This window comes from Hemibagrus wyckioides, linkage group LG25 (assembly GCF_019097595.1).
Source record: "Hemibagrus wyckioides isolate EC202008001 linkage group LG25, SWU_Hwy_1.0, whole genome shotgun sequence".
NCBI lineage: Eukaryota > Metazoa > Chordata > Actinopteri > Siluriformes > Bagridae > Hemibagrus > Hemibagrus wyckioides.
In genome coordinates, this window is record NC_080734.1 from 13,835,891 (window position 1) to 13,850,714 (window position 14,824).

General features: G+C 39.8%; 1 protein-coding gene and 2 non-coding genes across 3 annotated transcripts in view; all 3 read right to left on the reverse strand.

Annotated features, from left to right (window-relative positions):
• brf1b (BRF1 RNA polymerase III transcription initiation factor subunit b) overlaps positions 1-14,703 on the reverse strand; it is a 59,872-nt gene extending 45,169 nt beyond the window's left edge. Inside the window, exons 1-6 of the mRNA XM_058379097.1 lie at positions 14,530-14,703; positions 13,253-13,464; positions 8,678-8,758; positions 6,523-6,696; positions 1,465-1,496; positions 32-104 (exon numbers count right to left, since the gene is read on the reverse strand). Of these exons, the coding sequence (XP_058235080.1) occupies positions 32-104; positions 1,465-1,496; positions 6,523-6,696; positions 8,678-8,758; positions 13,253-13,436 (544 nt within the window). The 5' untranslated portion in view covers positions 13,437-13,464; positions 14,530-14,703. The remainder of the gene's footprint in view (positions 1-31; positions 105-1,464; positions 1,497-6,522; positions 6,697-8,677; positions 8,759-13,252; positions 13,465-14,529) is intronic.
• Positions 9,636-9,707, reverse strand: trnaa-ugc (transfer RNA alanine (anticodon UGC)). Its single transcript has one exon. It is a non-coding gene; the product is annotated as a tRNA-Ala (tRNA).
• On the reverse strand, positions 12,172-12,243 carry trnaa-ugc (transfer RNA alanine (anticodon UGC)). Its single transcript has one exon. It is a non-coding gene; the product is annotated as a tRNA-Ala (tRNA).
• Positions 14,704-14,824: the final 121 nt, after the last annotated feature.

A 14,824-nucleotide genomic window follows, 5' to 3' on the forward strand; every position in this document is an offset into this window, starting at 1 on the left:
GTGCAGTGAGTAAAATAAAACACAACTTTACCGACAGCAGGTGCATTGATGCAGAGTTCTCTGGCCAAAAGCAGGAAAGTCTTTCCCAGGATATACACATTCACCTGAGGAAAATATATGGAGCATGTAAGACTTTACAGACATAATTACTAAGGTTTTACACAATATACCTGTATGTTTATTTGAGAGATCACTTGACCGTGATGTGACCATGGTAATTTACGATACCATACCACAGCCTTGCGCTGTAGGCCATAATGTGCACAATATGAACAATGTTCATTTTCTCTGGCTAGGAACAATTATACAGTTACACAGTATGTTTAGAACACTTTGGGCAATTCAGTAAAGTACAGAGGTCAAGCCCTCAGCAGCAGGTCTCTAGTTAGCCTGGCAGGCCCAGCAGGGTGCGGTGCTCTCAAAGCCGGGTGTGGCTGCACTTGCTTAGGATTCATTGCATGTTTCAGCCTTGCTGTAACCCACCCTCTTAACATCTTTTCAGTGCCAGACACAGTTCAAGGGTCCATACTCCCAGGACAGCTGGAGGAGTAAAAATAAGTGCAACACCAGCTGTGTAGCCATGAAATGCCTCCCCCTGGAACCACTGCCAGGCCGTGCAGAGTAGAGTGCATGCAGGACTGATTCGGCAAACAGCCACTTGCTAGTACAATTACAGTTTATTTATAGTCTGCAAACAAACTGTAATATCAACTAGTCACTTGCCAAGTCAATTCTGCATGCACCAATCACTGCACAGATGAAATATTGAATACTGCTTCACACTATAACTCGGGGGATGGGGAAGCAGTCAGTATATGCGGGATCTTTGAGACGGATTTCCAGGTAGCTACAGGAACTGTGTGCTTAGCTGTCATCAGTAACAGCTCTTATTTCTTTCGGTTGTAGATTAATTCCATATTTAGTTTAGTTTTAGATTCGATTTCTGTTCTAAAATTCGATATAAAAAGTAAAGTGAATATGAAATTAAGATGCATAGATGCATTTGTGACCCATCAATATATACACTGATCAGCCATAACATAAAAACCATATGCTTATATACATACACCGATCAGCCATAACATTATGAGCACTGACAGGTGAAGTGATTAAGTCTGATTATCTCCTCATGGCGTCAGTTAGTGGATGGGATATATTAGGCAGCAAGTGAATAGCAAGTCCTCAAAGTTGATGTGTTAGAAGCAGGAAAAATGGCAGAAAAAGGGGGACCAACACTATATTAGGCAGGTGGATATAATGTTATGTCTGATCAGTGTATATTATATTTCTCCTGTTGTCAACACATCAACTGTTCACTCGTGGTGTACATGGTGTACATAATCGTTTCTTGTGTTTAATGTGTGTTAAAATATCTGAAGCTATATCAGCTACGTGACCATATTCCTGAGTCCCGTCTGTTTTTGACTGACGTCATTAAAGGATTATAAAAATGTGAAAGCCAACCTGTAAAAGATCGCTCAGGTCCAGGAGCATGTCTGCAGATGAGTTAAGGAAGGATTAAAAACAAACATGAGGAGACAGGCAGTGCTCCTAAGCAAGAGACAGGGCTAACAAGTTTTATTATGTTTTCACTGCCTGGCTTTACCCAGTCATTAATGCAAATCTGTGACAATTAACTGATTTTGTTAATTGTCACATTAGATTAAGCTGTAGTTTAGTTTAATCCTTTCCAAATCACCACTGCACCCTCTGAGGCCTAAGGCAAAATTTGATTCTTACAGTGAGGATGAATCGTCCCTGTCCATCTACCCTGGCTCACCTGACCTGCATACATAAAAACATACATACACCGGTAGCATGTCTCCATGGTGACTAATGCCCTCAGAGGACATCAGGGGGAGATTAGTACCACTGAAAGGGAAAGTCTGATCCTGTCTTAACAAGAAATAGTCAAGGTGATCAGTCTAAGGGCAGTAATTACACTAGTGATTTTGATAAGGATAACATCTTACTGTATTACGATGTTATTTTGAGCTACCAATGGAATTCTGCATAACGTTTAGGCAAATACTGGGAGTTAGATACCTTCTGCAGAGTTTAAATAATGGCTTGGTCTTATCAGCGTTTTACACACAGTAAAGTTTGTAATGGAACCATGGCCTGTGCTAAAGCTGCATTTAGCTGAGGTTAAGCCCTTCTATCGAATGAGCCCTTCCCAGGCCTCAGGGGCAGGCAGCCTCACCCTGACGTAAACAAATCCAACTCACTGCTTCATCACAACAGTTCAGGGACCAGGGTGGGACAGAGATACAGGGCATTGCGTGCGTATGAGCATGTGGATGTGTGTGATGTAACACTGAGCAGGTGTGCAGCAGAAGAATAGAAAGACTTGTTGTCATTGTGGGAAAAAAAAAAAAAAAAAAACTGAAAGGCTTTCCGTCAGAAAGAAAAGCAGTTCTAGTCTAGAAAATGAAGCAAACCAGATGTACAGAGGCTGAGCTTCCTCACTAGATGCCATCAATTTGACATTATTCTCTACCTTATATTACAGCTATAACTACAGCAAACACTACAAAGGTTACATTTCCCTTACGAATACTAATTAAAAGATCTATCTTAGATTAATCAATGAATTTAATCAATTTACCCAAGTCCAGAGAATATATAAAATGTGTATCTGGTATGCATAGTATGTATAGTATATAGTATATTATATAGGATATGCATACTATATCAAATGCATATAAATGTGTTCACAAACCCTGTTTAAAATGTAAAATATGAATCCATATAGTACATTAAATCATTACGTGTCAGTAGATATAGCAACCAGTGAAATTTATCTCATTTATACAGCTGAGTAGCCTTCATAACCTTCTGATCATTAGTGCTGAGCTACAAGAAGAATGCCATATGCCAAAGTGAAGCATGGTGATGGCAGCACAGTGCTATGGGGCTGCTTCACTTTCACTGTGACTGAGACTCTAGTCAAGATAGAGGGAATCACTGATATTGGCTCCAAACACCAGTATACTTTGACACAAAACCTGCAGGCCTCTGTTAGAAAGCTGGAGATGAAGAAAAAAATTCACCTTGCAGTCAACAAAGGAATGAATACAGAAGCTCCAAAATCCTCATTGTGAAATATCAAAATGATCCTGATTTCATTTTTTTCTTTAAGAAAACCTTTTAACAGAGGTGGGCAGATATTTTTTTATATCCACTGTTATAGAGGTTAAAGAGAAAAAGCCCACTCTGTAATATTATACAAGACATATCATAGAGAGTACACTGTAGCTGTATTAAAGTGCAAAACACACATCACATCTTTGATTCCTTTAAAACGTAAATCGAACGTTTGTACCCTCCCATGGTTTATAGGCGAAGGAAAATACACTATCTTGGCAAAAGTTTTGGGACACCCCTCCAAATCATTGAATTCAGGTGTTGTTTTTCAGCGGTTGGGCTCGGCCCCTTAGTTCCAGTGAAAGGAACTCTTAATGCTTCAGCATACCAAGACATTTTGGGCAATTTCATGCTCCCAACTTTGTGGGGACAGTTTGGGGATGACCCCTTCCTGTTCCAACATGACTGCACACCAGTGAACAAAACAAGGTCCATAAAGACATGGATGAGTGAGTTTGGTGTGGAGGAACTTGACTGGCCTGTACAAAGGCCTGGCCTCAACCTGATAGAACACCTTTGGGATGAATTAGAGTGGAGACTGTGAGCCAGACCAAAACTGTGACATCTGCCTTTACATGTACATCAACTCTTCTGGGAAGGCTTTCCACAAGGTTTAGCTGTGTGTTTATGGGAATTTTTGACCATCCTAGAAGCGCATTTGTGAGGTCAGGCACTGAATTTGATGTGAAGGCCTGGGTCGCAATCTCCACTGTGGCCAAGCCTAACCCCTGAACAACAATTCCATGATTTGGAGGGGTGTCCCAAAACTTTTGGCAATATAGTGCATGTACCCCTTTTTTCATAAGTATTTAAAATCTGTATTGAGAAGTTAAATGGAAAATGTGGGTGTAACAAAACAATACTTTTACCAAAATCAACAGGAAAACAAGTCTAAAAAAAGGTCAAGGTTTTGCCACCAGACCTGATTTGAAAAAGGCTTTGTATGACATTTGCCAAAGACTTACAGACATGAGAGAAAAATTAGATGGGACAAGCAACTGAGAGGATCCAATTACACAATTATTAGTGGGTATAAAAGCTATTAGAGGATTTTTATATCACATTCAGAAAGAAGGATGCAAACGTATAGATTAAAATCATTCATTAATGTCTTATGCAGTTTGATGCTTACTGCAGAGATTACGGTGTAATAATTAGCCACTGACTGACTACATTTATAGATGCACTCTCTTTAATTATCTGGTCAAACTGTTACCACAGAATAATAGAAAACTAAAGTGCGGTACAGCCTAGCTGAACTCTTGATTCTGATTTGTCAGCAGAAGTAGATTAGTTTTCTCTACCAGCATGGTTCAGATAGTCCTTCTGGAGGCTTATATTAATGTGTCATTTCTAATATGTTATCTTTTCTATAATACATTAATACAGGGTCTAATAGTGGATCTTCCACGTTAACGGAAGCATGTTTAATTGTCCATATGGTGACATTTTCTTATGAGGATATTTTAATAAGGGTTTTGGAAGGAGTTCCCAGTGTCAGTGCTTTTTAACAGACACAGGTAAAACTGTAACTATAACAGTGCATAAATGGTTAAAATTATATGTTGCTCCTTAATAAATGTTGTAACAATTGTAATTGTAACTGTTGTGGATTATTTTCCCATACCAGCTTATTGTAATGGGTTTTATTCCTTACATAACTGTTAAAAACTCTGGGTCTGTTGTAACCCTGTGGTGCATTAGAGCAGAGCACCACTGCCATCATTGCTGAGAGGAAAGAGTGCTCTGAATCTGAGCAGATGGTCTGTGCACCATACTTTACTCAGCAGAACAACTCAGAATAATCATAATCCTGTCGCACTCATCCCACAGGCTCTCCACGTGACATACTGTTTCCTTTTTTTTTTTATCAGCAGTACTTTCTTCATTAAAGAAATACAGCATACCCGTGTTTTTCAATCTGTTTTTCGAATTGTTTCATTTTCCATCTGATTGTAAAGAATTGCAGAAATTGTTATTATAATGCCACAGCCCAGGTGTCAAACTTGGGGACTGCAGGCTAAACACGCCCCAGTGCCTCGTTTCATTTAGCCTGCTCAAACCTGCACGAAATCATATTGGAACTTTTTCACATTATCTAGATTTTTACACCATATCCAAAGCATAGCGAACACCCATGTTGGCTCATATTTCATGGGTTCTGGAAAAAAAAATCAGCACCTATCCCCTGCACTTGATGCAAGTCAGATCTACATCAAATAAAACATTCAAATGCCTTTAGAGCGATTCACAGACCTCCTTGCGATTCCTAAACGTATCACCTAGTGCTGAAACAAAAAAAAGTTGAAGGAGACTGAAGACCAGAACTACAGGAAACTAAAGACAGGTTATACTATATTGCCGAAAGTTTGTGGACGCCTGACCATCACACCTATATGTGCTTGTTGAACATTTCATTGGCACTGATGTCTGACGAACAGGACCGGCATACACTCTGCATGCACTCTGTACAGGACAAGTTCTTCTACTCCAAACTTGGCAAACTGTCTTCATGGAGCTTGCTTTGTGCACAGGGGCATTATCATGCTGGAACAGGTTTGAGCCTCTTAGTTCCATTCAAGGGACACTGTAATGCTACAGCAGACAAATACATTTTATACAACTGTGTGCTTCCAACTTTGTGAAACAGTGTGTGGAAGAACCATATGGCTGTGTTGATCAGGTGTCCACTTACTTTTGGATATAGTGCAAAATGAAGTCCTTCTGGGATCTTCTTGTTGTTATAAATATATATATATATATATATATATACATATATATATATATATATATATATATATATATATATATATATATATATATCCATTAGTTATTTTTTAAAAGCTTTAATCAGTTTAACAAATGTTAATCAGCAATAGTGCAAAATAGAACAATACTTTTTCCAAGAAACATCCTATTCTACACTCAGAGCCTAGATTAGCTACGAATGCTATTAATTAACAAAATATATAATCAGGAAAAAGGCCGATTTGGTCCCAGCAGAATTTGAGTTGGATATCCTTGTTACAGGGTTTGTAAGTTTGATAAAACTACATAAGGGCAGCTTTGATAAGATATTCTCTCATGTCTCATTTATTCATACAGTGAATACATTTATTGGTTTAATTTGAGAATTGCCCTCAGGGTTCCATTACATATTAAGCATGTTTCAGTTCAGTGGATTGTTAGGTCATATGCTACAGATGCAGTGTTTAGGCTCAAAAGCACTTTGAGTTGTGTATCCATTTCCTCTTGTTGTTTTTGGTGACAAGGCTTTGAAAGTAAACTGATGCAAGTAAAGCTCTTGCTGGGAGCATGGTAGCTATGAATGCAATTTTACTCATAAAATAGAAATGACAGCATGTGTAAGGATACGGGGGGTGCCCTCTGTCCGGCACACCAGATAGAGGCAGGCAGCTATGACGTGGGCCATCTTGCGCCCTCTTGTCAGATGTTTGCTCACCACCATCTTGAAGAAGTTGAAAGCTGTGTCTAAGCAGTGCTGGTTCAGCTGCAGCTGGCTGCCCAGGCTGTGTATTTGTCGTTTCCCTAGAGACAGGATACAGGCATATACATGAGTGTAGTCAAACACAGGAGTGTGCGCACACACACATATACACATGAAGCATGACTTCACACGCAGGTGTTTAGTTTTCCAGTAGCACTGATGTCATGAGAATGCTGCACATCTAGACAGGCTCCCTGAGCTTCTCTGGGCAGAGAGACAGCTGTTTTTGTCCCTGGAGATGGGACCATCTGCAGCCTTGTCTCGCTTTCTCTCAACATATTCACGTGTTTGCTCACACACTCACCACACCAGGGTAATTCATTTGACACGTTTAATACAACAGTCCACAGAAATCCCACAGTACAGTGGTGTGTGATTAGTTTATTGAAATTAACATTTAAACGTATGGTGCACAATCTGGTCAGTGATCTGATTTGCATATGCTTCTTCCAAAAAAAGCACTGTAGTGCTAGGACTCTAAAGCATCTGTCCCTGGTAGTGGGAATCAGGTATCATGCTCGAGCATTAAAGCAGATGTGGAATGGACAGACGAAGAGGTGGAATCCATGCCTCAGTTCCCAAGTGTAGCGTCAACGTGCCAAACACTAAAAATAACCCAGAAAGCTTTGAAGAGCATAATCTCTCTATTCTGCCGCCACTGTTTGCTGACCCGCTCTCCTGTGTTCACACATCTCAGGCCAGCCAGAGCACTGAGTGATTTTCATGCTGCACGCGCCACAGGATTAACGGGCCACTGCAACCTGGACTCATGTGAATGTAGCAGGAGGATTACATCACCACAATGGAGTAAATTTGGCTTTCTGTCTGGACCCTAGCCATCTCTCTCTCTCTCTCTCTCTTCTCAATTTCTTTGTGGAGCAAAAGTCTCAGTCATTAGACTAAATATAACTTAAATATATCTTATGTAAAAAATAGCAGCCATAGATTTAACATGAACCTGGGGGAAAAATCAGATCATTCCAAAATTTCTTTTTTTAATCACTCCAGCAAAGATTTTTTAACAAGTTTAGGGTTTATAAGTTTATAAGTTGTCTGCCCTAGACTTTCTAGGAACAGGATTTCTTCTTGGATTGTACTATATATATATATATATTTTGTGTGTTTTATCTTGTAACTGTCTAAGCTTAATAAAGGGATCAATAAAGTCTGTCTGTCTATCTATCTATCTATCTATCTATCTATCTATCTATCTATCTATCTATCTATCTATCTATCTATCTATCTATCTATCTATCTATCTATCTATCTATCTATCTATCTATCTATCTATCTATCTATCTATCTATCTATCTATCTATATTTTGACCTGTTTTCAAAGCCCTGTTGATGAAAACTGATGTGTTGTCAAAGAAAAAAAGTTAATTCTTTGTTTCATCAGACCTTTTTTTCGTTGAGTGTTCAAATCTTTTTTTTTATTATTATGATTTTTTTCCAGCCCAGCTTTGTAGAGTGTCTGGGTTAACAACATCTGAACTTTTGATGTCTCCAGCTTGGTTGGTCTCCTCTTGGTTAGATCTCTACGTCACTGACCTTTTTTTAATGACCTACCTAACATAGGCTCGATTTTTTTAGTCAAAACCAGTTTTTTATATATTGAGATTGTGTGCAAATTTAATCGCACAGAGATGAACTCCATTCAAATGATTAGGTTCTGTTCATGCAATTGGTTGCAAAACTAATTTATGTGTCACCAACAAACCTGTATACTTGTGCAGTCATTACTAATATCTTTTATTTGTAAATGACTATATAGATTTTTTAAATTCAGTGATTTCTTCAATACGGTGTGCTGTTTTAATAAATATATAATCGCAATTAGGCTCATTTCACATACACTACACAATGTAGAAAGGGGTGAATACTTCTGCATGGCACTGCAGGTAAGTACATGATTGTAGCGTAGAGTAATATAGTAATGTATAGAACATGAAACTTGGGTTAAAAAGCCGATCAGAAACAGTATGAACGTTGGTTCTGAGAGATAAAGGGTTACATGCTCACCATTCAGAAGTGTCTGAGCACGTGACTCCTTCCCAAGACTTGTGTGGAAGCCGGTTCCAAGCACTGGGGCCTTCACTGGACCTGCAGTGGAAAACAATTGCACTAAATTAAACTACTAAATATTATTTAGTCTGTGGATTTATCATGATCACTTGTCCTATCACTACTGATATCAGACTCTGAGTATCCTTGTACTATAGGTGCATTACCCTTTGTATTATGTTAATAATCTATTGTATAGAATATGTGCAACATCTCCCGCTATTTCACTTTTTGACGGCACACACTGTTTTTATCTTTTAATTTTTTTGCATTAAGTCTGGTTAGAAGTGTATAAATGTAGCATGAAAATTTCAGTGTATATTGATTCTTTTTTTGTAATAAACTTAATATGAACTTAGAATTTGAAACAATGCATTCACTACACATCAGCAATGAGCCTGATTGTTATTCATTAATAATAATAAAAATTAAAAAAACTTCCTGATCAGCTGTTCAAGGATTCAAACTGTATGTGATAAGATGGACTGTAATAGCGAGCCAATCATTCAGCAGCACAAAGCATAGCATTTACTGGGCTGTGCTTTTGCACTGACTCCATCTGGTGGCTCACAGCAGGAACAGCAGCGAGATATTCCATCTCTGTCTCCTAATGATTACTGATCAAACCTGCAAATATCTGTCCATCCTCTACACTGCTTATCCTACAGGGTCATGGAGAACATGCGCCCTTTCCCAGGAGGCTTGGGGCAACGGGCAGGGTAACACCCAGGATTGGTTGCCAGACAGGGCACAACTGCACACAGTCTCCAGACAATTTCGAGATGCCATTCAGCCTACACTGCATGTCTTTGTGTTGACAGGGTAGCTGGAGTGCCTGGGGGTTTCCTGGGGCACAGGGAAAGCTTGCAAACTCCACCCACACATGGTGGAAGTTACCCTTAAAAAAACATACCAATGGAGATGCAGGGGATTGAACCCTGGACCTCATACATGCAAAGCATGCGCTCTACCACTGAGCTACATCCCCATGGGCATGAAACATGCTGCAAATCTGAGAGTAGTGCATCCTGCCAGCCAAGTTACAGGTTCATGTTAATGCACTGATCTAATACACTAACCAGGCATAACATTATGACCACCTGCCTAATATTGTGTTGGTCCCCCTGACCTGTCATGCGCTGTGTATTCTGAGACCTTTCTATCAGAACCAGGATTAACTTCTTCAGCAATGTGAGCAACAGTAGCTCGTCTGTTGGACCGGATCACATGGGCCAGCCTTCGCTCCCCACGTGCATCAATGAGCCTTGTCCGTCCATGACCCTGTCGCCGGTTCACCACTGTTCCTTCCTTGGTCCGCTTTTGATAGATACTGACCACTGCAGACCGGGAACACCCCACAAGAGCTGCAGTTTTGGAGATGCTCTGATCCAGTCGTCTAGACATCACAATTTGGCCCTTGTCAAACTCGCTCAAATCCTTACGCTTGCCCATTTTTCCTGCTTCTAACACATCAACTTTGAGGACAAAATGTTCACTTGCTGCCTAATATATCCCACCCACTAACAGGTGCCATGATGAGGAGATAATCAGTCTTATTCACTTCATCTCTCAGTGCTCATAATGTTATGGCTTATTGGTGTAAGTTCTCATTATCTTGTCAAAGCTTTCTAACAGTCATAAATAAAGCTGTCGCTGTTAACCTTCTGACAAAGGAAAGTCTTCAGGACAGACGACTTTATAGTGTTTTGGTAACACAACAAGCTGGAGAGGGAACTGTTTATAGCAAATAAGATATGTGGTAACAGGATCTAGCAGATAGTAGGATATTATTGCCTTAAGCTGAGCATGAGGATGTGTTAACATGTGTTGAGGTGCAGAAAGGGAATGCCTTTCCCAAAAGCAAAAGAATTCACTGCTTCCTCTATATCAGTGCTGCCAACCACAACATTACCTTTCTTCACCAACACCAAATAAATGTACATGGACAGAACTGTTAACCTACATTATACTTAATGTGGATCAATATGCTGTTCAACAAGAAAAGCAAGACAGGTATTTGACTGTACTTCAATACACCAATTAACGATAACTGTGCAAATCTACAACAACAGACCCGAAACGTGAAAGTGAATTTCAAAGATTTTAAATATAATGCTGATATTATTGAAGCAGGCTGCACCAGGAGTTTGCTATCCAGGTAAAGATAAAGGAAAAATATTAATGATGCTGTGTTAATGGCACCCAAATCTCATGAATATGATCACATCTTCTTCTTTCGGCTTTTCCCTTCAGGGGTCACACAGCGAATCATCTCTCTCCACCTATCCCTGTCTTCTGCATCCTCAACACTTACACCCACTAGCTTCATATCCACATTTATTACATCCATATACGTCCTCTTTGGACTTCCTCATTGCCTCCTGCTTGGCAGCTCCATGTCCAACATTCTCCTACCAATATACTCCCTCTCCCTCCTCTGAACATGTCCAAACCATCTTAATCTGGCCTCCCTAACTTTGTCCAACATGAGCTGTCCCCCTGATGTACTCGTTCCTAATCCTGTCCAACCGTGTCACTCCCAAAGAGAACCTCAACATCTTCAGCTCTGCTACCTCCAGCTCTGACTGCTGTCTCATACTCACTGACAGTCTCTAAAACATGCAGCATGGCCGGTCTCACCACTGTCTTGTACATGAATAAGATCACACCCAATGCATTCAATCAGGTATGTCTAAGTTTCTGACTAGTAATGGAGAATCATTTATCTACATATGACATTAGTTGACACTGTCATTTAACTGCTTCATAAGATGTAGGATGTGATGATGTTAAAGGATCAGCTCCAGTGCGGAACTAGCTGAGAAGTAGGATTCTGGTCATTATGAAAATACACAAATATTCTGTGCAAAAACTGGTATGTTTCTGTTGCTATCTTTACCCAGACAAAATTACACTTGGCAATGTTTTATTTAATAAGTAAAAAATATGGATTTTTTTTTATTATTGCTTTTAAATTCATGAATCTTAGCAACTTGTCCCCTATGGCTTGTACTCAAACCATAGCCATGGTTTATTACTTAGGCTATTTTATAGAAGTGGACCGTGATCCGACTGCTTAAATGCATCACTGAGCTTCACAGCTAATTAAAGAGTTTGTTTAAGAAATGGGAGAGATAAAAAAAAGAGCTTTAAACATGTAAAAGCCAAGTGTTAGTGTTATTAAACTGATGTATCAGGGAGAGGGGGCTGGCACATGTAGGGGTGTGTGAGGTTAAATTGATCATATTCATAGAATTAGGTTTTCTTCATGACGGTAAAACAATAATTTATTCTGTGACATTTTTATGCAATATCAAGCATTTTATTATTCAAAACAGAAAATAATATGATCTTCCAACCAGAAGGTTGTTTAAATCTCATTTTTAATCCCAACACCACTAACCAGCAGGCCAGTGCCTTTCTCCTTAAGGTTACTCTTAAAAAGAGACTCATGGAGATGCAGGGGATTGAACCCTGGACCTCATACATGCAAAGCATGCGCTCTACCACTGAGCTACATCCCCATGGGTATAAAACATACTGCAAATCTGAGAGTAGTTCAGGCTGCCAGGCAAATTACAGGTTCAAGTTAATGCACTGATCAAATACACCAACCAGGCATAACATTATGACCAGCTGCCTAATAGTGTGTTGGTCCCCTTTTTGCTGCCAAAACAGCCCTGACCCGTCATGCACTGTGTATTCCGATACCTTTCTATCAGAACCAGCATTAACTTCTTCAGCAATCTGAGCAACAGTAGCTCGTCTGTTGGATCGGATCACACAGTCCAGCCTTCGCTCCCCATGTGCATCAGTGAGCCTTGACCACCCATGACCCTGTCGCCAGTTCACCACTGTTCCTTCCTTGGACCACTTTTAATAGATACTGACCACTGCAGACTGGGAACACCCCACAAGAGCTGCAGTTTTGGAGATCCAGTCGTCTAGCCATCACAATTTGGCCCTTCATCAAACTCGCTCAAATCCTTACACTTGCCCATTTTTCCTGCTTCTAACACATCAACTTTGAGGATAAAATGTTGACTTGCTGCCTAATATATTCCACCCACTAACAGGTGCCAAGATGAGGAGATAATCAGTGTTATTCACTTCACCTGCCAGTGTTCCTAATGTTATACCTGATCTGTGTAAGTTATCATTATCATGTCAATACTTTGTAACAGTCAGAAAATGCTGTCATTTTGTGTTATCTTCTGAGACAGGTAAGTCTTCAGGACTTGCAGTAATGTGTCACCATGACAAGCTGCACCTTTGTCTTGATATACTAGAGCTGGACAGACTGTTTACAGCATATATGTGGTAATGATCAGCAAACAATCCACAGCATTAAAAATAATTCTAAACGAATAATACGTGGTGTTTGTTAATTAATAGAAAATTGTAATCGTATGGACGTTTGGTTATCAGAAAACAATCATCTTTAGTGTGGTAACAGGTCTTTCACATTAAGGTACCCTGCTGTTAATAATTTCCCATAACAGCATGTTTTCAAGACATAAAAAGATCATGTACCATCAGCCGAGACAAACTGTCCAATAGCAGACGCTCCTCCTCCACTGTTCTCCACAAACTGCACCTCGGACACGATGATGTTGTCCTCAAGTACAGAGCCACAGGCGGTACACACAGCACTCCCACGCGCCTGGTCTATATCTATATCCGCTCCACCACAGTTCTTACACTGCCTTGCACTCATCCTGACTCCGGAGGAGATGCTGATATACCTGAGATGGAAGGAAAATATATGTTAAAGTCACAGTTGTACAGCTATGTACTTCTCAATCACAGATTTTCTCTGATATATTTGACAAAATATGATTATAGATTGGGAAAGTTACATTCTGCACTTTTAATTATTAAGTATATACAAACAAGGGCTATGAGCTGTCCTTTTAGTGAGATGCTTGAAATGGCCAGTTAAATCTTATATTGAATTAATATTAAATGCCAGAGTGTGGAAAATATCCCTAATAACTTGATATTGATGTCCAGTACTCTGTGAGTCACTATTGGGCCCTTGAGCAAGCCCTCTCTGCTCCAGATACGCTGTATCATGGCTGACACTGCGCTCTGACCCCAACCTCCAAGGATGGGATATGCGAAGAAAGAAATTCACTGTGCTGTAATGTATATGTGACAAATAAAGGCTATTTCTATTTCTACACTGTATCAGTTTGGTGCATTCTGTGCTTTTCTTTTCACAATCACAAGCCACCTGTCAAATAAACACCTTTAAGGATAAGAAAGCAAAATAATTTGTAAAAGTCTGTACAGTTAACAAACCAATATTTCCTCGTTAAGCTTCATCACAAACCAAAGCATGCCTCGAGTGGGATTCGAACCCGTCACTACGAGCTCGCTGAAACACACGAAGCTGAACAGTCCCGCTCAGCTACACGACACCACAGCCATCGCCCCCGCTCATACACTAAAGTATTTTCACTTGTCCCTGACCCTAAGCGCATTTTCACACACCTCATGTCCATTACTGTGGTTTATTATTGAATACCATGACCCGTATAGAGGGTTTATTTCCGTCCACTGCTTTATTATTAGCAGTGTATGGACATGGTTAAAGCTAGCTTAACCTAAGCTTAATTAAGCTCACTAGCTTGTTATTAAGCATCTTCCATCTTATCTACTCGTATTGCTCTGTTATTTATCACCCTAACGACCAGCGTTCACAGCGCTAACCCCAACCAAGTCTCCCTGATTTACCGGTTAGCTTTCCCACCTAGCCTGCTAATGTTACACAAAGTGATGCTCTTCTCGTTAGTTAGTCCACTCACCAAACACAGAAGTTAAAGGCTACAAAGCAGTGTCTTCGAAAGACTTTATTGAAAAGCAAGTTATCCGCAATGTTACTCCATGCTGTATGAATTCAGGAGAAAATAAATGTACCGCTGAAACATTTTGTTTTAGTGTCACTGGGTTGTTTTGACTAAAACGCGCTACAGATACAGAAGGACTCCGCGAAGTTTGTCTAAGTAGGGGTGTACAAGGAAGTAGAATGAGTTTTTCCAACTACAGAGAATTATTTTTTTCATAAATGTGAACATGGTCGTTTATTTAATATAGTTATTA